This window comes from Tasmannia lanceolata, unplaced genomic scaffold, assembly GCF_043159265.1.
Source record: "Tasmannia lanceolata isolate RefF3 unplaced genomic scaffold, GAP_Taslan_0.1 ptg000005l, whole genome shotgun sequence".
NCBI lineage: Eukaryota > Viridiplantae > Streptophyta > Magnoliopsida > Canellales > Winteraceae > Tasmannia > Tasmannia lanceolata.
The window spans coordinates 3,703,229-3,725,867 of NW_027518682.1; the positions used below are offsets into that span (position 1 = coordinate 3,703,229).

General features: G+C 37.7%; 5 protein-coding genes and 1 pseudogene across 5 annotated transcripts; all 6 read left to right on the forward strand.

The window, feature by feature from the left end:
* Positions 1-1,146: 1,146 nt before the first annotated feature.
* Positions 1,147-1,497, forward strand: LOC143876914 (mannose-specific lectin-like). The gene has a single exon (XM_077378593.1). It carries the CDS (start codon positions 1,147-1,149, stop codon positions 1,495-1,497), a length of 351 nt encoding a protein of 116 aa, XP_077234708.1.
* A 3,473-nt stretch (positions 1,498-4,970) lies between these two features.
* LOC143876915 (mannose-specific lectin-like) lies at positions 4,971-5,321 on the forward strand. The gene has a single exon (XM_077378594.1). It carries the CDS (start codon positions 4,971-4,973, stop codon positions 5,319-5,321), a length of 351 nt encoding a protein of 116 aa, XP_077234709.1.
* Positions 5,322-9,974: 4,653 nt separating this feature from the next.
* On the forward strand, positions 9,975-10,391 carry LOC143876916 (mannose-specific lectin-like). The gene has a single exon (XM_077378595.1). The coding sequence runs from the start codon at positions 9,975-9,977 to the stop codon at positions 10,389-10,391; it is 417 nt and encodes a 138-aa protein (XP_077234710.1).
* Positions 10,392-13,822: 3,431 nt separating this feature from the next.
* On the forward strand, positions 13,823-14,173 carry LOC143876917 (mannose-specific lectin pseudogene; annotated as a pseudogene).
* Positions 14,174-16,815: 2,642 nt separating this feature from the next.
* Positions 16,816-17,232, forward strand: LOC143876918 (mannose-specific lectin-like). Its single transcript, XM_077378596.1, has one exon. The coding sequence runs from the start codon at positions 16,816-16,818 to the stop codon at positions 17,230-17,232; it is 417 nt and encodes a 138-aa protein (XP_077234711.1).
* A 4,309-nt stretch (positions 17,233-21,541) lies between these two features.
* LOC143876919 (mannose-specific lectin-like) lies at positions 21,542-21,958 on the forward strand. Its single transcript, XM_077378597.1, has one exon. It carries the CDS (start codon positions 21,542-21,544, stop codon positions 21,956-21,958), a length of 417 nt encoding a protein of 138 aa, XP_077234712.1.
* Positions 21,959-22,639: the final 681 nt, after the last annotated feature.

Genomic DNA, 22,639 nt, shown 5'->3' on the forward strand with positions numbered 1-22,639 from the left:
ATCTCTCGTGGGGGGAACAGTTGCCGTTTGATTGTTCAAGGGGATGGAAATGTTGTAATCTATGGTGCCGCTCTTTGGGCTACTAACACTGTCCAAAGCAAGAGACGTTTGCTCTAAGTATCTCTTTCTTTGTATGTTTAGTCTTTAAGATATTATCTGTTTTCCCTTTGGGAGTTGGAAATAAGGTGTAATCTCAAGGTTTGCTCTGTTTAAGTATATTTTTTTATATTGGCATATATCGAGGAAAGTATTTAAACCATGAAGTGTAAATTGTGGGCACCATTACATTAAAATTCGCGGTGTAAATTGTGGGCGCCATGTAATGCATGGGATAGGGGGAGATTGTGGGCCCCACCTAATTCCTCTGTCAACACCTTCCTATAGATATGATTTTTCCTCTTAGATCGAGGAATGTTTAATTTCAATAGGGCACAACCACATTATAATAATTCTATGTGGCGCACCTATATTAAGGCAGTTGCCCCCTCTGTTTTTTATCTGAACCATCCATTTAATAGCCCTTGCTTTAGATCCTGTGTGAGTTGGGCATAGTGGGCCCGGCCCTCTCATTATTTGATATTACAATTGCATGATTGGATTTATTTTTGGGCAGTAAGAGATCCAAGGTTCTAGATCATTTGCTCTTCATTCGTGTCATCCACAAGTTGGGGTCCCTTAGATGAAGGATCATGGAAATATCATGTGGGTGTGCTGAGGTCGGTCTTCTCATGCCCTTTAAAACATCCATTTGACTCCTTCACCCTAGCATAAAACGTTCATGAGATCTTGATCAGTGTGTACAAACTCTTGCGACTCTTCAACAAAAGCAGATGACCAGGACTTCTTCTACGTATACTACTTATTAGAGGAACATAGACATAGACTTGCATGCATCTTTAAATATATTAGAAATATGAAATAGGCGCCAATAAACTAATGCAAAGTTGAAATGTTCCACCTACAATTCACCTATATAAGGAATACTTTCTCGCCTTGATTTCTCATCTTTCTAGCTCTCCTTTTCCTCTTCAACTTCATTACTATCTCCTTTCCATTCAGTCAGAGAAGAAGAAAAAAATCATGGCTCGTACAATTGATGTCATTTCGACCCTTGCAATTATCTCTCTCCTGTTCTTCAACAATGCAATGGCAGAGGATATGCTCTTCAGTGGAGAAACCCTCGACACAGGAGCATTCATTGAGAATGGGCCTTACCGGTTTATAATGCAAAACGATTGCAACCTTGTGTTGTACATAAACCAGACAAGGGCACTTTGGGCATCAGGCACTAATGGTAGGGGCACCTCATGTAGGGCTACCTTCCAAGATAATTGCAACCTTGTTGTATTATCAGGTAGTGAGATAGTGTGGAGCAGTAACATCTCTCGTGGGGGGAACAGTTGCCGTTTGATTGTTCAAGGGGATGGAAATGTTGTCGTCTATGGCGCAGCTCTTTGGGCTACTAACACTGTCCAAAGCAAGAGGCGCCTACTCTAAGGATCACTTTCTTTGTATGTTTAATCTTTAAGATATTATCTGTTTTTCCCTTTGGGAGGTTGGAATAAGTTGTGTGATCTCAAGGTTTGCTGCCCTTGGAGGCATGAGACCCGACACCAGTTGTTGTGTTTAAATATATTCTTTTATGTTCGTATTGAGGGAAGTTTTATATATAGAAGAAATAAAACAACTACATTTGTCTATGAATTTTCTCTATTAAATATATTTAAATTATTGCAAATGAATCATCTACAGATGAGAGTGTTAGAATCATCATATGGAGACGATTTATTACGTACGATTTATCACATTTTGCTATTTAATGTGCCCGTATCTAACAAATCAACTGTATTGAAAGAATTTATATAGCGGTGTCTAAATATATGAAAATATTCTATTCATTCCAACAAAATCTCATAAAAACTTAGTTTTTTAAACTGTAGGATTTATATTGGGAAATGATAAATCTTCCCCTTTTCTTTTCATGGACAGCCACTCCAGTGTATGATACAATCAGGCCCCTTGAATCCTTCTCACGTGAAGTATATCAGCCCCTCTGTAGCCATAGATACACCAGAGATGGCTGTACCTAGTAAAAAAAAGAGGGCCAATGACACTTCCCTTCATATTGAGATGGAGAGAAGAACCTCCAACCGAGATGGTAATAAAAAAAAATACAGAAACTCAAGGAGGAAGATGATCAAATATCTCCAATCTCGCCCTCTATATTAACTCCCTCTCTGGCTAGCCAATCTGCTTCCCTATTCGCAGAACAAAGGACATGTTGAAACCGGACAGGATGACAATCCATAGAAATTTTAAAGTCAATGTTTCTTTTTGAACTTAAAATTTGAAGCGAAGATTCAAAATTGAAATATCGCTCTTGTTTTCAAAAGCTCTTATCTTTTGTGTTTTAGTGTGGACGTGAAGTCTGTTGTTTTTCAAAACCAACCTTGTGGCCCACTTCATAGGTCGATCCAAACTATTCATTAGTTGGGCCACAATGTAAATAGGCTGCAGCCCGGCCCTTAAATCATGGACATAGCCGCAGGGGGATGCAATTGCCTCCCTGAAATCTGGGATTTGTTGGGCCACAATGTGAATAGACTGTAGTATTTTTCATCTATAGTAAAAAAAAAATTTCAAAAAAAGAGTAGGTCCCAATAAGTTGGCCAATCTTTGATAGGGAGTTAGAGTCGGCATCCCGTTTTCTTGAGCTTTTTGATGGGTGTTACATTAAAATGAACGGTTTGGATAAAAGAATATGGACCCCGGAATCTTCGGGCATCTTCTCCGTCAAATATTTCTATCTTATCTTAATGCCTAATGGTGTATCCTCCATCTCATCCAAGGTATGGAAATCTCAATGTCCACCAAGAGTTTGTTTCTTCGGGTGGGCAGTAAGCCACGATCGGATTCAAACAGTTTAACTTCCTATGAAAGCGTGATATGTTGCTTATTGACCATTGCCCTCTATGCTTGGAAGATGGAAAATCTGTGGCTCATCTTTTCATGCATTGTTCATTTACGCGTCAGATATCTGCTTTCCTATCTATGAGATTTGGTATTGCTTGGGTGTTGCCATTCTCTATCCCAAGTTAGCTGCATCAATAGGGTTGTGTGCCATGGAGTAAGAAAGGAAAAACTTTGTGGAATATATGTTTGCTTGCGGTGTGGTGGGTGATTTGGAAAGAAAGAATTTCTAGAGTTTTTGAAGGGATTGCTAAATCGCCTCATTGGCTTTACTTGAAAATTATTGCCCTATCGATATCTTGGGTGAAATGTCTCCCATCCTTCTGATTTGTATCGGCATTTGATCTATGGGAGGGATGGAGGGTAGTTTGCTTAAGTAGGAAAAATCGGCATCGGATTATTCAGCATTGGGAGGCTCCTCCTTTTGGGAAATGGAAATTGAAATTTGATGGTTCGAGTTTTGGAAATCCGGGTCCAGCTGGAGTTGGCGGGTTGCTTCGTAATGAAAGTGATGGAGTTGTGTGGGCCTACTCCGGCCCTTTGGGGAGATGTGATGCCTCAGAGGCAAAAGTGATGGCGGCGTATCATGGTATTAAAAGATTAGATAGTGAGTGTTTGGATAATACCATTGTGGATGGTGATTCCCTCAATGTGATTCGATGGTTGAAAAGAGTAGTGTTGCCTCCTTGGAGATTTTTATCCTTTTTTGATGAATTGAGGATCTAATATTGGGTTCATCTATTACCTTCGATCATGTGGGGAGGAGTGCTAATAGGAAGGTGGATGGGTTGGCTAGAAGTGGGGTTGACCGTTTGGAGTTGGAGTGCTTCGATTTTCTCCCTCCGTAGTTGATTTTGCTGTTTTCGTTTTTTTGTTATTTTGTTATTTTTCTCTTTTTCTTTCCGTGTATTTTGGGTGCAGTCCATCTCGGTCCCCTTCCCTTTCATAATATACTTCTGCCATTTCAAAAAAAAAAAAAAAAAAAGTAGTTCCCACTTCGTATGATGAGCCAAACTGTTCATTTGTTAGGCCACAACGTAAGTATTTAAACCACTGGCATTCTTAGGCCATGATGTAAATAGTTGGTCCCATCCATCAAAACCTGAAGTGTAAATAGTGGGCACCATTACATCAAAATTCGCGGTGTAAATTGTGGGCGCCACATAATGCATGGGATAGGGGGAGATTGTGGGCCCCACCTAACTCGTCCGTCAACACTTTCCTATAGATATGATTTTTCCTCTTAGAACGAGGAATGTTTAATTTGACTAGGGCACAACCACATTATAATAATTCTATGTGGCGCACCTATATTAAGGCAGTGGCCCCCTCTGTTTTTTATCTGAACCATCCATTTAATTGCCCTTGCTTTAGATTCTGTATGAGAGGGGCATAGTGGGCCCAGCCCTCTCAATATTTGATATTACAATTGCATTATTGGATTTATTTTTGGGCTGTAGGAGATCTAAGGTTCTAGATCGAATGACTAGGAATGTTTGCTCTTCATTCGTGTCATCCACAAGTTGGGGTCCTTTAGATGAAGGATCATGGAAATATCATGTGGGTGTGCTGAGGTCGGTCTTCTCATGCCCTTTAAAACATCCATATTTGACTCCTTCACCCTAATGAGATCTTGATCAATGTGTACAAACTCTTGCGACTCTTCAACAAAAGCAGATGACCAGGACTTCTTCTACGTATATTACTTATTAGAGGAACATAGACTTGCATGCATCTTTAAATATATAAGAAAAATGAAATAGGCGCCAATAAACTAATGCAAAGTTGAAATGTTCCACCTACAATTCACCTATATAAGGAATACTTTCTCTCCTTGATTTCTCATCTTTCTAGCTCTCCTTTTCCTCTTCAACTTCATTCAACTTCATTACTATCTCCTTTCCATTCAGTCAGAGAAGAAAAAAAAAAAAATCATGGCACGTACAATTGATGTCATTTCGACCCTTGCAATTATCTCTCTCTTGTTCTTCAACCATGCAATGGCAGAGGATATGCTCTTCAGTGGAGAAACCCTCGACACAGGAGCATTCATTGAGAATGGGCCTTACCGGTTTATAATGCAAAACGATTGCAACCTTGTGTTGTACATAAACCAGACAAGGGCACTTTGGGCATCAGGCACTAATGGTAGGGGCACCTCATGTAGGGCTACTTTCCAAGATAATTGCAACCTTGTTGTGTTATCAGGTAGTGAGATAGTGTGGAGCAGTAACATCTCTCGTGGGGGGAACAGTTGCCGTTTGATTGTTCAAGGGGATGGAAATGTTGTCATCTATGGTGCCGCTCTTTGGGCTACTAACACTGTGCAAAGCAAGAGACGCCTACTCTAAGGATCTCTTTCTTTGTATGTTTAATCATTAAGATATTATCTGTTTTTTCCCTTTGGGAGGTTGGAATAAGTTGTGTGATCTCAAGGTTTGTTGCCCTTGGAGGCATGAGACCCGACACCAGTTGTTTTGTTAAAATATATTCTTTTATGTTGGTATTGAGGAAAGTTTTATATATAGAAGAAATAAAACAACTACATTTGTCTATGAATTTTCTCTCTTAAATATATTTAAATTATTGCAAATGACATTTCAATTGATCATCCCTTGGCGAATTCATAGAGCCCTCGTTTTGAGAGTAATTGCCATAATAGTAGTAATTCTTATGAATTAAGAGACCTACATTGGGATTAAGAGATTGACTGTAGCAAGACTATATGCTGTCTTGATTAATGGAAATGGCCATAAGACAATGTATCGGGAGCGTTGATCTGATGCACCATAACAAGCGACTCATCCTGATTTGAAAATAATCAATGGTAGGAAACATCTTTGAAGTACATTTATTTCATGTTTCATCGAGGCTTTGATATCCACGCTCTCCTTGCTTGTCTTTTAGTATTTAATGGGCTTTGTGGGTGCTTTTTGGGAACTGTAATAACATGTTGACAGCCTTTAAATTACTAAAAGACAAGCTAGTAGAGCATAATATCAAAACATTGGAGTGTTGATATCATTTCCCATTATATATTTTTTATTTTTCAACATTGATCCGAGGGTCAGTGTCGCATGGGACAAAGGTCATGTAGGTTGTCTCATGGGGATCCACCAAATCAATGGTAATTATAACAAATGGATATTATGTCAGACCAAGGTTGAATATTAATTAAGATCATATTTTGGCAAAGATTGTTTTGATAATAAAAAGATAAACCTATGCTCGGTTTTTATCTCTATTTTACCTTACAGTGGCCGTGGTTGAAGTCACATGTGAATAAACAAATCCTTTGAACCAGTACTGCGAATTAATAAGTCTAGCCTATTATTGTTAGTAACACATCTTTCTGGGTTGATCCTGGAACCGTGATCGAATAAGATACCTTTAAGAGCCTGCCAAAAGAACCTAAACTGTGGATTTTTATCAGTGTTTATCTAAGAGATTAGATGTGCATGTTGCACTGGAACTGGATCATGTAAGTGCCTCCATGCGGATCCACCAAATCAATGGTCTTGATCTCCCATGTTGGCTGTGTTAAATTTAGAATAATACCTCAATAGATACGTAGATAGCGAATGATACATAAATCTTTTAGAAGCGTCTAATTGCTGACCACTTTGATCTAACTCCATGTTCAACTTTCAGATCGATGTTGCTCAATCTCTAAATTTTAGAGATTGCTCAATATTCCTCACTATATAAGAATGAGATCTTAATAGATTTCATAGGTCTCGCTTAAATCCTAAACCTGTTTGTGTAGTGAAGTAATAAGCTCTCAATTATAGTGTAATGAAGTCATAAATTTAATTAAGCTCTCAATTATATTGTCTCTACTTTTACTTAGCGGTGCAACTCGGGTCGGTTTTTGGGCATTTGGGTTGAGCTTTTACCTTAAATTGGGTCGGGTTCGGTTTGATTCCAATTCATTTTTTTACCCAAAGCTCAACCCGACCTGACCCAAGTTGCACCCCTCCTTTTACCTCATAAAAACTTAGATATGAAAGTAAGTTTATTTTTTTTGCAAAAATCATGTTTGCGGAGAATTAATGTTGTTTTCTAGTCTTTGATTTTTAAAATTTTCAAAACCCATGATAACATTACTGACATCTCTCTACATATTATTTACCCTCCATTTCATAGACTCTATCACGGAGATGATTGCATTTATGGAATAATCCTAATTGTCCAATCAACAGCTTACAAATAATGTTCATTTGGAAAAAGAGTAATGCTTGGGAAACCGATTTTACATCTAGGAAACCTATCAAATCAGTTAATGCCAATACATCGAAGTGACTAAAGCTGTTCGTTTTGTTCGGGCCCGTTTGTTTTAGATTGTGAGAACCGATTGTGTGTCCCAAACTTATTATTGGACTAAAAATTACGTTTAATTTCGGGTCTAATAATAGATTTTGAGACTCTCATTCGATTGTCACAATCTAAAACGAATAGGAAAGGCCCTAGTCGTTCCGTTCGTTTTAGATTGTGACAACCGATTTAGCCCCAAACCGACTATTGATTTGGAATCCAATAATCGTTTACGCCCACAATCTGCTGTCAATATCTAAAACGAACAAGACCTTAGGAAAAACTCTCCAAAAAGCTGATTTTTCACGTCGCACAATTGTTTTTTTTTTGTCCCAATCAGTCTTGCTCTGGTTACTATATCATTTCCCCGAGTGGCTCCTTCGGAGTATATTTGGGTTATAATTCGAAACACATATATAACACCAAAGGAATTTATAAACTAGTTGAGCCACAAGAATACGACAGCCACAAGAGTTCGACATTTTCATGTTGGGTCCCTCGTATGAATGGTTTTGGATCATAGTAATATTTCTGAAAAAAAAAGGTGGCCATTGTGGGTCCCATTAGTTTACACCAAGAACCAGTTGTGTTGCATGGGTCCCTTGGTTATGTGAAACAATGGAAATGCCAGTGAACCTCATAATGGATCCTTCCCAGCTGACCCATTCCCATCACCAGGCTTGCATCGCATGTATGATGGAAGCTGTCCAAATTTATCTTTCCTTCTCTTCAATTTTTTCCTTTTTTTAATTTTAATCACACTTATCTTTTACTATTTTTCAAAGTTCAGTCAAAATAACACGTCAAAGTGAATATTCAAGGGTGAGCAGTCAACACTTCCCATCGCGAACCGTTCCAAATCCAATTTCTTGATTATAAAATTGTTAACTTCTAGGCATGGTTTTAAATTTTGGCCTAAATCCGAAACCGAAATTTGGAAATTTCGGCCAAAATTTCGGAACTTCGAGAATTTCGGTCCGAAATTTCTAGAAAATGTAATTTAAAAAAAATGAAATGTTACAAAAATTTAGGAGTCCGAGACCGGTACCGAAACCGAAATTTTAAACCTTGCTTCGAGGAAAAATTATAGGGGATTTATATCGGCACGACCCTGTTTTAGTCATGGTACAGCTCTCGGCAAGTCACGCATTTTAGACCAGCTATCGAAGGCTATTACAATTACCAAAAAGCTCTTAGCAGCTAATCAGAAAAGTGTAAATCAAAGTGATTAGAGCCACTATGAAAACCAAGTAGTGCTGGTATCAGCCCCCAAAACTATAATCTCACGAATGTCTATTTCAAAAAACCTTTTAGGAGGGGTTTTTTTTTTTTTTTTTTTGAAATGGCAAATATTATAAAAGGAGTAGAAGGGACACCCGAAAGGGAATATCCGAAGTTACAAAACAAATAAAAAACTAATTACAAAATAGATAGGACATCAAAGAGGGAATTGATCAGACCAATTCATCGAGTTGCATACCACCCCTCTTCTAGCCAACACATCCACTTTCTCATTAGCAATCCTCCTAACATGAATCAACTCAATATCTGATTACGCCAATATATCTTCCATTTCATCAAAAAGATCCAAAAACCTCGCGGATCCACCCCACACCTCAACCACTGAATAACATTTAACGAATCCCCTTCAACAACTACATTCTTCCAACAGTCCCTACACACTTTTTTATGCCAGTGAAAGCCGCTTGGACATCCGCTTCCATAGCGTCTGTCACACCTAAAGGGCCCCAAAAAGTCCAAAGAACCTTGCCGGCATCATCACGACATAAACCTCCCACCCCGTCTGGATCAGGATTCCCAAAGAAAGCACCAACAAAGTTTATTTTTAACACTCGCGGTGGTTCTCATCTCTGAACAACTTTATTAACCCACTCACTACTCAAACACACCACACGCCATCCTTCCCAAAGATCAAACACTGAGACTAACCGGAAAGATGGATGGCATCTCGTCCAATTAATAACCAATGCAATTATCCGGATGGCTGACTCAAACACACCACACGCCATTCTAGGAGGTTTTTTTTTTAAGTCTAAAAAGAAATGATATTTGCATCCCATTTTCCCTTCCCTTGCATTTCCACCCCTCATTTCCGCCCCTTTTGTTTATCTTTCCCCGAAAATGACTTTTATTAAAGTCAACAAAAAGGTGCTTTTAAGAAAAAACAAACAAAAGATCTGAAACTGTTGAGAGAGGGATGGAAATATCATTTCGAATTCAGAACAATAACAATAATTTCCGGAAATCCCAAGGTGTTGACACCATCATTATCTAAATTTGTAGTGTTAGTTGGTAGATCGATTTTGGTGGAGAGGTGGTCGAGACTAACTTGTCGTATTAAAATCTGCAATAAAATCAGCCTTGTACTTATTGTGAAGGTCTAACATTTGTTACAAAAAATAAAATAAAAACTCTTACGTGTCTACAAACTCTTACGTTTGTATTCGAACTCTTATACCACTTCAACAAAAACATTTGGCCCAGGACTTCTTCTATGCGTACCATTTCAGAATGAATGACAATAAACAAATGAAAAGTTGAAATTTTCCACATGCAATTTACCTATAGAAGGAATACTTTCACTCTCTGTTTTCTCATCCTCTTAGCTCTCAGTTTCTTCTTTATCTTCTCCCCCATCACCTTATTCAGTAAAAGAGGAAAATAAAACCATGGCACGTGCAATCATTGTCGTATCGACCCTTGCAATTCTCTCTCTCTTGTTCTTCAATGTTGTGATCGCAGTAGATATGCTCTTTAGCGGCGAGACCCTCGACACAGGAGAATTCATTGAGAATGGGCCTTACCGGTTTATAATGCAGACAGACTGCAACCTTGTGTTGTACATAAACCAGACGAGGGTACTTTGGGCATCTGGCACTAATGGTAGGGGCACCTCATGTAAGGCTACCTTCCAAGACAATTGCAACCTTGTTGTGTTATCAGGTAGTGAGACAGTGTGGAGCAGCAGCATCTCTGGTGGGGGGAACAGTTGCCGTTTGACAGTTCAAGGGGATGGAAATGTTGTCATCTATGGCGCTGCTCTTTGGGCTACTAACACTGTGCAAAGCAGGAAACGCCTTCTCTAAGGATCTCTTTGTCTGTATGTTAGATTATTAAAATATTATTTGTTTTTCCCTTTGGGAGGTGGAAATAAGGTGTGATCTCAAGGTTTGTTGCCTTTTGGAGGCATGAAACCATACACCAGTTGCACTGTTTAAGTATACTTTTTTATGTTGGTATTGAGGGGAGTTTTTTATACTTTCCATGTAGTGTTTGAAGAAATAAAACAATTTAATTTGTCTTTATGAATTTTGTCTCTAACTATATTGTAGTTATTATTATGAATTAAGAAACTTACGTTGGGATTAAGAGATTGACTAGGAAGGCCATATGCTGTGTTGATGAACGTAAACCAGACTAACATTCCAGGTCGAACATAGATCCTATTAGAAAGATTGGGGATTGCAAAGAATCAATGGTATTGAGGGAAACATCTTTTAATGAATTTTTTTTTGGTGGGTAAGCTGAGCTGTGGAAATTATTTTTTTTTAACAAGTGAATACTAGCCTATTAGGTACTAACAAACCTATGTGTATGTGCCTGCGCGCATTTGTATGAAATGGAATATTGATTTTATATATAATAGGAGATATTTTATATGGTGTCTGCACATGAAGTCCAGTATTTTTCAGAAACTACTGTGGAGCCCAATTCATAGGATGATCCAGAACGTTCATTTGTTGAGCAACAACGTAAATAGGCTGTAGCCCATACTTAAATCATCTACAGAGGATGGTCAGATCTGTAGAGGACAGCACATAATAGGAATCTCAATTGATCGGTCGGTTAGGATCATATTATGTGGATGATTTACAGGGTACAGCCTATTTATATTTCCAATTAAGAAATGAACGGTCTGGATCATCATATGAATTGTGTCTTTTGAAAAATACCGAACTTCAAACGCGCACAGACTATAAGAACTCTATACATAATAGGAATGCTAAATTGAAAAGCACCCTTGTCGCTGGGTTTTTGAAAGGGCACCCTTCAATTTAGCATTCTTCTATATATTATATTATAGGAAAATATGGGTGGTCGTGGACAAAACCTTCAGTTTTTTAAAAACTACGTACGAATTTAAATTTACTTATAGCGATTAAATACCTTATGATTGCGAGTTTATTATAGACATTGATAAATGTAAATGTTATTGCTGCTATTGAAAGCATTCATGTAGTGGTATCTAAATATATTAAAAAATTCTACACATTGCAAAAAAATCTTGTAAAAAAATTGGTAGTCTAAATATCCCTTAATCTAAATCCAATGATTTTTTGTCACAAACAAAAGAAAGGATTGCTCTAAGCCTCTAAATTTTTGTGGAAATGCGGCACTATTATAAGTCTAGCTAGCCTATTGCATTTGGTTCGTTTGGAAGCAGCGTAATTGGATGATCCTAGAACCTTGACCAGCAAAGTGTATTGACTCTCGAGAAACCCAACAAAGGAAGCTAAATTGTTCTTTTTATTCAACATTGATCTTACTTAAAGAGAATCCATGTTGCATGGGACCAGGATCATGCGTCCGTGTAGCATGGGACCGAGATCGTGTAGGGTTGCCTCATGGGGATCCAACAAATCAATGGGGTTTATGACACATGTCTAATATGTGAGATCCAAGGTTGAACTTTAAGATTATATCTTGACAAAGGTCGTTTTGAACGTAAAAACATAAACTTAAGATCTAGTTTTTTATTATCTCTATTTTAATATCATAATGACAAAGCGTACAATGTGTACAAACTTAAATGAGATCATCCAGCTCAATGTGTACAAACTCTTACGACTCTTCAACAAAAACAGTTGGCATGACTTGGTAGAGCACCCATATTTTCAAAAAATTCTCTAACTCAACTCAACTCAACTAAGCCTTTGTCCCAAACTAGTTAAGGTTGGCTAATAAATCCTTTAGAAAATTTTCATGAAGAAGATGGAAGGATTTACCCGGCTCAAATTGACTAAGTCTAATCCCGACACTAGTTGGGTTTGTCTACAGGGATCATTTTCTGCCTCTCTCTCCTATCCAATGTCATGCTCTCTGTTATGTTCCTAACCCTCAAGTATTTTCTCACTGTTTCTACCCAAGTTGTTTTTAGTTTGTCCCTACCTCTTTTTACTCCATAAACTTCGCACGAGTCACTTCTTTTCACTATAGATTCCAAAGGCCTACGTTGGATATGCCCAAATCATCTTAAGCGGTGTTCTCTCATCTTCTCCTAAATTAGTGCCACCCCCACCTTTTTACGGACGTCTTTATTTTTAATTCGATCTAACCTTGTGTGGCCGCACATCCATCTAAGTATTCGCATCTCCGCTACACTCATCTTATATATGCACATGTTACTTCTTGTTGGCTCAACATTCTGAGCCGTACAGCATGGCTGGCCTCACAACTGTCTTAAAAACTTTTCCTTCAATTTGGTAAGTATTTTACGGTCGCATAGAACTCTCGAAACATGCTTTAACTTCAACCAACCTGCTCTTATTCTGTGGTTAACATCATCTTCAATCTCTCCTTCCTTATGTAGGATTGAACCAAGATAGCAAAAGATATCCCTCTTAGGTACCTCATGTCGAGTCATACACTTACTACATCCTCAACCTGCCTCTTTACATTACTAAAGTTGCACTCCATATACTCTGTCTTAGTCCTGTCCAATCTAGAACCTTTGGATTCCAAAGTAGTTCTCCATAACTCTAACTTAACATTAACTCCTGCTTTGGTTTCGTCAATTAATAATATGTTATCTGCAAATAACATACACCACGGCACCTCGTCCTGGTGATATCTGCATTCCACATTTTTTAATTGAAAAAATCCTCTAGATGATTTTTTTTTTGTGGCACCTATATTAGGGCAGTGGCCCCCTCTGTTTTTTTACCGGAACCATCAATATAGTAGCCCTTGCTTTATATCCTGTGTGCAGGGTCATAGTGGGCCCGCCCTCTCATTATTTGCTCTTCATTTGTGTCGTCTACAAGTTGGGGTCCCTCAGATGAAGGATCATGGAAATTTCTTGTGGGTGGGCTGAGGTCGCTCTTCTCATGCCCTTAAAAACATCCATTTGAACTTCACCCTAGCATAAAACGTTAATGAGATCTTGAGCAATGTGTACAAACTCTTGCGACTCTTCAACACAAGCAGATGACCAGGACTTCTTCTACGTATACTAATTATTAGAGGAACATAGACTTGCATGCATCTTTAAATATATTAGAAAAATGAAATAGACGGCAATAAACTAATGCAAAGTTGAAAATTTCCACCTACAATTCACCTATATAAGGAATGCTTTCTCTCCTTGATTTCTCATCGTTCTAGCTCTCCTTTTCCTCTTCATCTTCTTTACTATCTCCTTTCTATTCAGTCAGAGAAGAAGAAAAAAATCATGGCACGTACAATTGATGTCATTTCGACCCTTGCAATTATCTCTCTCTTGCTCTTCAACAATGCAATGGCAGAGGATATGCTCTTCAGTGGAGAAACCCTCGACACAGGAGCATTCATTGAGAATGGGCCTTACCGGTTTATAATGCAAAACGATTGCAACCTTGTGTTGTACATAAACCAGACAAGGGCACTTTGGGCATCAGGCACTAATGGTAGGGGCACCTCATGTAGGGCTACCTTCCAAGATAATTGCAACCTTGTTGTGTTATCAGGTAGTGAGATAGTGTGGAGCAGTAACATCTCTCGTGGGGGGAACAGTTGCCGTTTGATTGTTCAAGGGGATGGAAATGCTGTCATCTATGGCGCAGCTCTTTGGGCTACTAACACTGTCCAAAGCAAGAGGCGCCTACTCTAAGGATCACTTTCTTTGTATGTTTAATCTTTAAGATATTATCTGTTTTTCCCTTTGGGAGGTTGGAATAAGTTGTGTGATCTCAAGGTTTGCTGCCCTTGGAGGCATGAGACCCGACACCAGTTGTTGTGTTTAAATACATTCTTTTATGTTGGTATTGAGGGAAGTTTTATATATAGAAGAAATAAAACAACTACAATTTTCTCTCGTAAAGATATTTAAATTATTGCAAATGACATTTCAATTGATCATTACTTGGTGAATTCATAGAGCCCTTGTTTTGAGAGTAATCTCCATAATAGCAGTGATTGTTATGAATTAAGAGACCTTCATTGGGATTAAGAGATTGACGATAGCAAGACTATATGCCGTCTTGATTAATGGAAAGGGCCATAAGACAATGTATCGGGATGCGTTGATCTGATGCACCATAACAAGCGACTCATCCTGATTTGCAAATAATCAATGGTAGGAAACATCTTTGAAGTACATTTATTTCATGTTTCATCAAGGCTAAATCATGGAGGTAGGATCAATCAATTACGAAAGAAAAATGATGCTGACAAACGGAAGAAAGAAATTAAGAAAGAAGATAGCTCTAACCTCTAAGCCCGTACATGTCTCAATCTGTGGCACAATAATGTGTAGGCTATTCAAATTGGATGATCATAAAACCTTGGCCATCAGAAAGTCCTGACTCTTGAGAAACCCACCAAAGGAGCTAAATTATTCATTTTTGTCAACAATAATCTTAGAGGATCAATGTCCCATGGGACCATGATCATGTAGGTTTTCTCATGGGGATCCACCAAATCAATGGCAATAAACACAAACGTATACTATGTCTGGCCAAGGTTGAATATTAAGATCATATTTTGGAAAAGATTGTTTTTAATAAAAAGATAAACCTATGCTCGGTTTTTATCTCTATTTTACCGTATAAACGTAAAACTCTTTCATAACTTGATATATTTGGATTTTAGAAAAATAAAAATAAAAAATAAAATTATATATGTTTTGTGAGCGCCACCTCATATAGGCTATATGAGGTGACACCTTAGGAACTCTATTCTCATATATATATATATATATATATATATATATATATATATATGACTCTTTTGTTTCTAAAATATATGCCAAAATATCTGTCTATAAACGGAATCTTACTTGAATTTTATAACGATATAATATCTCTATTCCCGTATGCTTAAGATACCCTTTTTTATTTTCCTTTTTTCCCGGTAATAATGAGTTCTGCTTTCCGATATTCCAACTAAAAAAAGATTGGGTTTCCTTCCTATTTTTTATTGATTACAAAACGATTTAGAGAGTTTTATTTCCACCCAAGCATCCCGATTTAAGGTATGCATCCTCTTCCTTTCATTATTATCCCCTTCCCTCCCTGGCTTTTTATTTGATTATATTTTTGTATCCCGCTAGATTAATGGTTTTGATTTAGTTTTCTTCTACTTCCTTCTACAGATAGATTACAAGTGGGTACTTCATTTGGGTATTTCTTTGTCTGATTATTCACTGCTCTAAGGTACTTCATTTGGGTAAAACAATAATTTTTTTCCGATTTCAAGTCATTTATCTATTGAAAATAATTTGTATGACAATCAAAATAGTTGAGCCATTCAAGTCATGTAACTCTGATGGGCCTATTTGTATTACACATGATAAAAGGTAAATTGAACCAAGGCAGTTCCAACTTTTACTCACAATGATATTTTATCTAGCATTGCATCACTTTAATTTATCATTTCCCTCTAAATCATGGAAAATAAATACTTTTAAACAGAGCATAAAGAAATATTATTCCTGCAATCCAAAGAGGGCCTAAAGAGATTCCACATGACTGTACAAGCTGTTTGTTTTTGACAACAACATGGTTGCCCATCTTATGTTTTCTTTCAAAGGATGATATAAGGTACACAACATGAAAAACTCTTCCATGGTCTCAATTCCATGCAATATTTGCAGCGAGATTTTCTTCTCTTTTTTTCCCCAGCAATACTAATAAATCTACATACTAATGCACCATGTTTCCTTATTTTCAGTATTTATAAAATTAACTTAATTTTTTTCACAATCTTTTCTAATTGTGGTTTTCCTTTTTTCTAAGTATATGATCAGAACCGCTTGATCTATAAAAAATAAGAACCGAGGATTGGTACTGTACAACCCCTGTCAATGTTTTCCTCATTTTTTCTGGTACTCCTTCTTTCTAAGCAGTACAAAAAAAATCTGAGCATGTGTGGCTGCTCTCACACGCAACAGCCCAGCCGCGAAATGCCTTTTGTGATGGTCCCTAACAAATCCTTTGATTTTAATAAAAATTAACAAAACCGTGTAAATATAGCTTCTTTTAGAAATGACAAACAAAAGATCTGAAGCTGTTGAGAGCGGAAGAAGATACTTATACCTCTTCGACAAAAACAATCCGCCCAGGACCTCTTCTATGCGGACAATTTGAGGATTGGTGACAATAAATAAATACATAGTTGAAATTTTCCACATCCAATTTACCTATATAAGGAATACTTTCACGCTCTGTTTTCTCATCCTCTTAGCTCTCTGTTTCTGCTTTATCTTCTTCAACATCACCTTATTCAATAAGAGAAAAAAAAAAAAAAAAAAACATGGCACGTGCAGTCAATGCCGTATCGACCCTTGCAATTCTCTCTCTCTTGTTCTTCAATGTTGTGATCGCAGAAGATATGCTCTTTAGCGGGGAGACCCTCGACACAGAAGAATTCATTGAGGATGGGCCCTACCGGTTTATAATGCAGACAGACTGCAACCTTGTGTTGTACATGAACCAGACAAAGGTACTTTGGGCATCTGACACTAATGGTAGGGGCACCTCATGTAAGGCTACCTTCCAAGACAATTGCAACCTTGTTGTGTTATCAGGTAGTGAGACAGTGTGGAGCAGCAACATCTCTGGTGGGGGGAACAGTTGCCGTTTGATAGTTCAAGGGGATGGAAATGTTGTCATCTACGGCGCCGCTCTTTGGGCAACTAACACTGTGCAAAGCAGGAAACGCCTTCTCTAAGGATCTGTTTGTTTGTATGTTAGATCATTAAAATATTATTTGTTTTTCCCTTTGGGAGGTGGAAATAAGGTGTGATCTCAAGGTTTGTTGCCCTTTGGAGGCATGAAACCATACACCAGTTGCTCTGTTTGAGGGGAGTTTTTTATACTTTCCATGTAGTGTTTGAAGAAATAAAACAATTTAATTTGTCTTTATGAATTTTGTCTCTAACTATATTGTAGTTATTATTATGAATTAAGAAACTTACGTTGGGATTAAGAGATTGACTAGGAAGGCCATATGCTGTGTTGATGAACGTAAACCAGACTAACATTCCAGGTCGAACAGAGATCCTATTAGAAAGATTGGGGATTGCAAAGAATCAATGGTATAGAGGGAAACATCTTTTAATGAATTTTTTTTTGGTGGGTAAGCTGAGCTGTGGAAAATTTTTTTTTTTAACAAGTGAATATTAGCCTATTAGGTACTAACAAACCTATGTGTATGTGCCTTCGTGCATTTGTATGAAATGGAATATTGATTTTATATATAATAGGAGATATTTTATATGGTGTCTGCACATGAAGTCCAGTATTTTTCAGAAACTACTGTGGAGCCCAATTCATAGGATGATCCAGAACGTTCATTTGTTGAGCAACAATGTAAATAGGCTGTAGCGCATACTTAAATCATCTACAGAGGATGGTCAGATCTGTAGAGGACAGCCTATTTATATTTCCAATTAAGAATCTCAATTGATCGGTCGGTTAGGATCATAATATGTGGATGATTTACAGGGTACAGCCTATTTATATTTCCAATTAAGAAATGAACGGTCTGGATCATCATATGAGTTGTGTCTTTTGAAAAATACCGAACTTCAAACGCGCCAGACTATAAGAACTCTATACATAATAGGAATGCTAAATTGAAAAGCACCCTTGTCGCTGGGTTTTTGAAAGGGCGCCCTTCAATTGAGCATTCTTCTATATATTATATTATAGGAAAATATGGGTGGTCGTGGACAAAACCTTCAGTTTTGTAAAAACTACGTACGAATTTATATTTACTTATAACGATTAAATAACTTATGATTGCAAGTTTATTATAGACATTGATAAATGTAAATGTTACTGCTGCTATTTAACACCCGTGTATATAAAAACAAGAGAAAACGGTTCCTACACATATGTGTAGAGAGTTCTGTACACACTAGCTTAAAATACAGTGGAGGCCCACACTGTTTGGGTGATCCAAGCCATCCATTTTAAAGGCCCTCACATAGATAGGGTGTCTACAAAAAATCAGATCCATAGGATCATCCCAACCCTATGATTTGTGGAGGTAAAATGGATGTCTTTAAACCTTCACAAATTAGTCAATTTTTTGCCTCCACAGTTCGAATGGTTAGGATGATCCTATGGATCTGATTTTTTGTGGACACCCTATCTATGTGAGGGCCTTAAAAATGAATGGTTTGGATTACCCAAATAATGTGGCCCCCACTGTATTTTAAGAAAGTGTGTAGATAACTTATCTACACATATGTGTAGGAACCGTTTTCTCTAAAAACAACTATATTGAAAGCATTCATGTAGTGGTATCTAAATATATTAAAAAATTCTACACATTGCAAAAAAATCTTATAAAAAAATTGGTTGTGCACACTCAAAATGGTAGTCTAAATATCCCTTAATCTAAATCCAATGATTTTTTGTCACAAACAAAAGAAGGGATCGCTCTGAGCCTCTACATTTCACTTGCATATAGTCAAATTTTTGTGGAAATGCGGCACTATTATAAGTCTAGCTAGCCTATTGCATTTGGTTCGTTTGGAAGCAGCGTAATCGGATGATCCTAAAATCTTGACCAGCAAAGTGTATTGACTCTCGAGAAACCCAACAAAGGAAGCCAAATTGTTCTTTTTATTCAACATTGATCTTACTTAAAGAGAATCCATGTTGCATGGGACCAGTATCATGCGTCCGTGTAGCATGGGACCGAGATCGTGTAGGGTTGCCTCATGGGGATCCAACAAATCAATGGGGTTTATGACACATGTCTAATATGTGAGATCCAAGGTTGAACTTTAAGATTATATCTTGACAAAGGTCGTTTTGAACGTAAAAACATAAACTTAAGATCTAGTTTTTTATTATTATCTATTTTCATATCATAATGACGAAGTGTACAATGTGTACGAACTTAAATGAGATCATCCATCTCAATGTGTACAAACTCTTACGACTCTTCAACAAAAACAGTTGGAATGACTTGGTAGAGCACCCATATTTTCAAAAAATGCTCTAACTCAACTCAACTAAGCCTTTGTCTAGTTAGGGTCGGCTAATAAATCCTTTATGCTCTGTTTGGTTGCCCGGTTTTTTTTGTTCCTGGGAGTTTTGTGGGAGAGTAAGTTAAATTTTGGTCCCATCCCATGTTTGGTTGCCTTTTAGCACTAGGTTTATTTTAATCCCACTCTTGTAATGATTACTTGTGGGGTGAATTTTTTAATCTCACTTTTGTAATGATTGCCTTTTCATCCCATCCCAAGATAACTCCAGGAACAAAAATAAACTCAGGAACCAAAAATAAGCTTGAGAAGAATTTTTTTCTACCCAACAGTTCAAGCAACCAAACAAAGGTTTTTTTTTTTCCCACCATATCTCCCAGGGTATTTTTTTCTCCCACATAACCAAACATGGGATTTTTATTTTACCAGAATACTTCCAGGACTTTTTTTTCCCCCACCTATCTCCCAGGGTATTTTTTTCTCCCACATAACTCCCGGGAACAAAAAAAACCTGGAAACCATACAGAGCATTAGAAAATTTTCATAAAAAAGGTGAAAGGATTTACCTGGCTCAAATTGACTAAGTCTAATCCTGACACTAGTTGGGTTTGTCTACAGGGATCATTTTCTACCTTTCTCTCCTATCCAATGTCATGCTCTCTGTTATGTTCCTAACCCTCATGTATTTCCTCACTGTTTCTACCCGAGTTGTTTTTGGTTTGTCCCTACCTCTTTTCACTCCATCAACTTCGCATGAGCCACTTCTTTTCACTGGAGCATCCAAAGGCCTACGTTGAATATGTCCAAACAATCTTAAGCCGTGTTCTCTCATCGTCTCCTAAATCAGTGCCACCCCCACCTTTTTAAGAACGTCTTTATTTTTAATTCGATCTAACCGTGTGTGGCCGCACATCCATCTAAGTATTCGCATCTCCGCTACACTCATCTTATATATACACATGTTGCTTCTTGTTAGCTCAACATTCTGAGCCGTACAGCATGGCTGGCCTCACAACTGTCTTATAAAACTTTTCCTTCAATTTGGTAGGTATTTTACAGTCGCATAGAACTCCCGAAGCATGCTTTAACTTCAACCAACCAGCTCTAATTCTGTGGTTAACATCCTCTTCAATCTCTCCTTCCTTATGTAGGATTGAAGCAAGATAGCAAAAGATATCTCTCTTAGGTACCACCTATCCAGTCATACAGTTACTACATCCTCCCCCTGCCTCTTTACATTACTAAAGTTGCACTCCATATACTCTGTCTTAGTCCTGTTCAATCTAGAACATTTGGATTCCAAAGTAGTTCTCCATAACTCTAACTTAACATTAACTCATGCTTTGGTTTCGTCAATTAATACTATGTTATCTGTAAATAACATACACCACGGCACCTCGTCCTGCTGATATCTGCATTCCGCATTTTTTAATTGAAAAAATGCTCTAGAAGATTTTTTTTAACTCCGAAAAGAAATGATATATGCATCATCTTTTCCCTTATTTCCACCCCTTTTGCTTATCTGTTCCTGAAAATGACTTTAATTTAAGGGATTTGCTAGGCACCATCGCAGAAGGCAGTCCGCGGCTGGGCTGTTGCAGGTGAGAATAAGAATAAATCTGAGCATGTGTGGCTGCTCTCACACGCAACAGCCCAGCCGCGAAATGCCTTTTGTGATGGTCCCTAACAAATCCTTTGATTTTAATAAAAATTAACAAAACCGTGTAAATATAGCTTCTTTTAGAAATGACAAACAAAAGATCTGAAGCTGTTGAGAGCGGTGGAGATATCAAAGTCTCCCCGGAAGAAGAAACCCAAGGTATACTTATACCTCTTCGACAAAAACAATCCGCCCAGGACCTCTTCTATGCGGACAATTTAAGGATTGGTGACAATAAATAAATACATAGTTGAAATTTTCCACATCCAATTTACCTATATAAGGAATACTTTCACGCTCTGTTTTCTCATCCTCTTAGCTCTCTGTTTCTGCTTTATCTTCTTCAACATCACCTTATTCAGTAAGAGAAAAAAAACATGGCACGTGCAGTCAATGCCGTATCGACCCTTGCAATTCTCTCTCTCTTGTTCTTCAATGTTGTGATCGCAGAAGATATTCTCTTTAGCGGGGAGACCCTCGACACAGAAGAATTCATTGAGGATGGGCCCTACCGGTTTATAATGCAGACAGACTGCAACCTTGTGTTGTACATGAACCAGACAATGGTACTTTGGGCATCTGACACCAATGGTAGGGGCACCTCATGTAAGGCTACCTTCCAAGACAATTGCAACCTTGTTGTGTTATCAGGTAGTGAGACAGTGTGGAGCAGCAACATCTCTGGTGGGGGGAACAGTTGCCGTTTGATAGTTCAAGGGGATGGAAATGTTGTCATCTACGGCGCCGCTCTTTGGGCAACTAACACTGTGCAAAGCAGGAAACGCCTTCTCTAAGGATCTGTTTGTTTGTATGTTAGATCATTAAAATATTATTTGTTTTTCCCTTTGGGAGGTGGAAATAAGGTGTGATCTCAAGGTTTGTTGCCCTTTGGAGGCATGAAACCATACACCAGTTGCTCTGTTTAAGTATATTTTTTTATGTTGGTATTGAGGGGAGATTTTTATACTTTCCATGTAGTGTTTGAAGAAATAAAACAATTTAATTTGTCTTTATGAATTTTGTCTCTAACTATATTGTAGTTATTATTATGAATTAAGAAACTTACGTTGGGATTAAGAGATTGACTAGGAAGGCCATATGCTGTGTTGATGAACGTAAACCAGACTAACATTCCAGGTCGAACAGAGATCCTATTAGAAAGATTGGGGATTGCAAAGAATCAATGGTATAGAGGGAAACGTCTTTTAATGAATTTTTTTTTGGTGGGTAAGCTGAGCTGTGGAAATTTTTTTTTTTAACAAGTGAATATTAGCCTATTAGGTACTAACAAACCTATGTGTATGTGCCTGCGTGCATTTGTATGAAATTGAATATTGATTTTATATATAATAGGAGATATTTTATATGGTGTCTGCACATGAAGTCCAGTATTTTTCAGAAACTACTGTGGAGCCCAATTCATAGGATGATCCAGAACGTTCATTTGTTGAGCAACAACGTAAATAGGCTGTAGC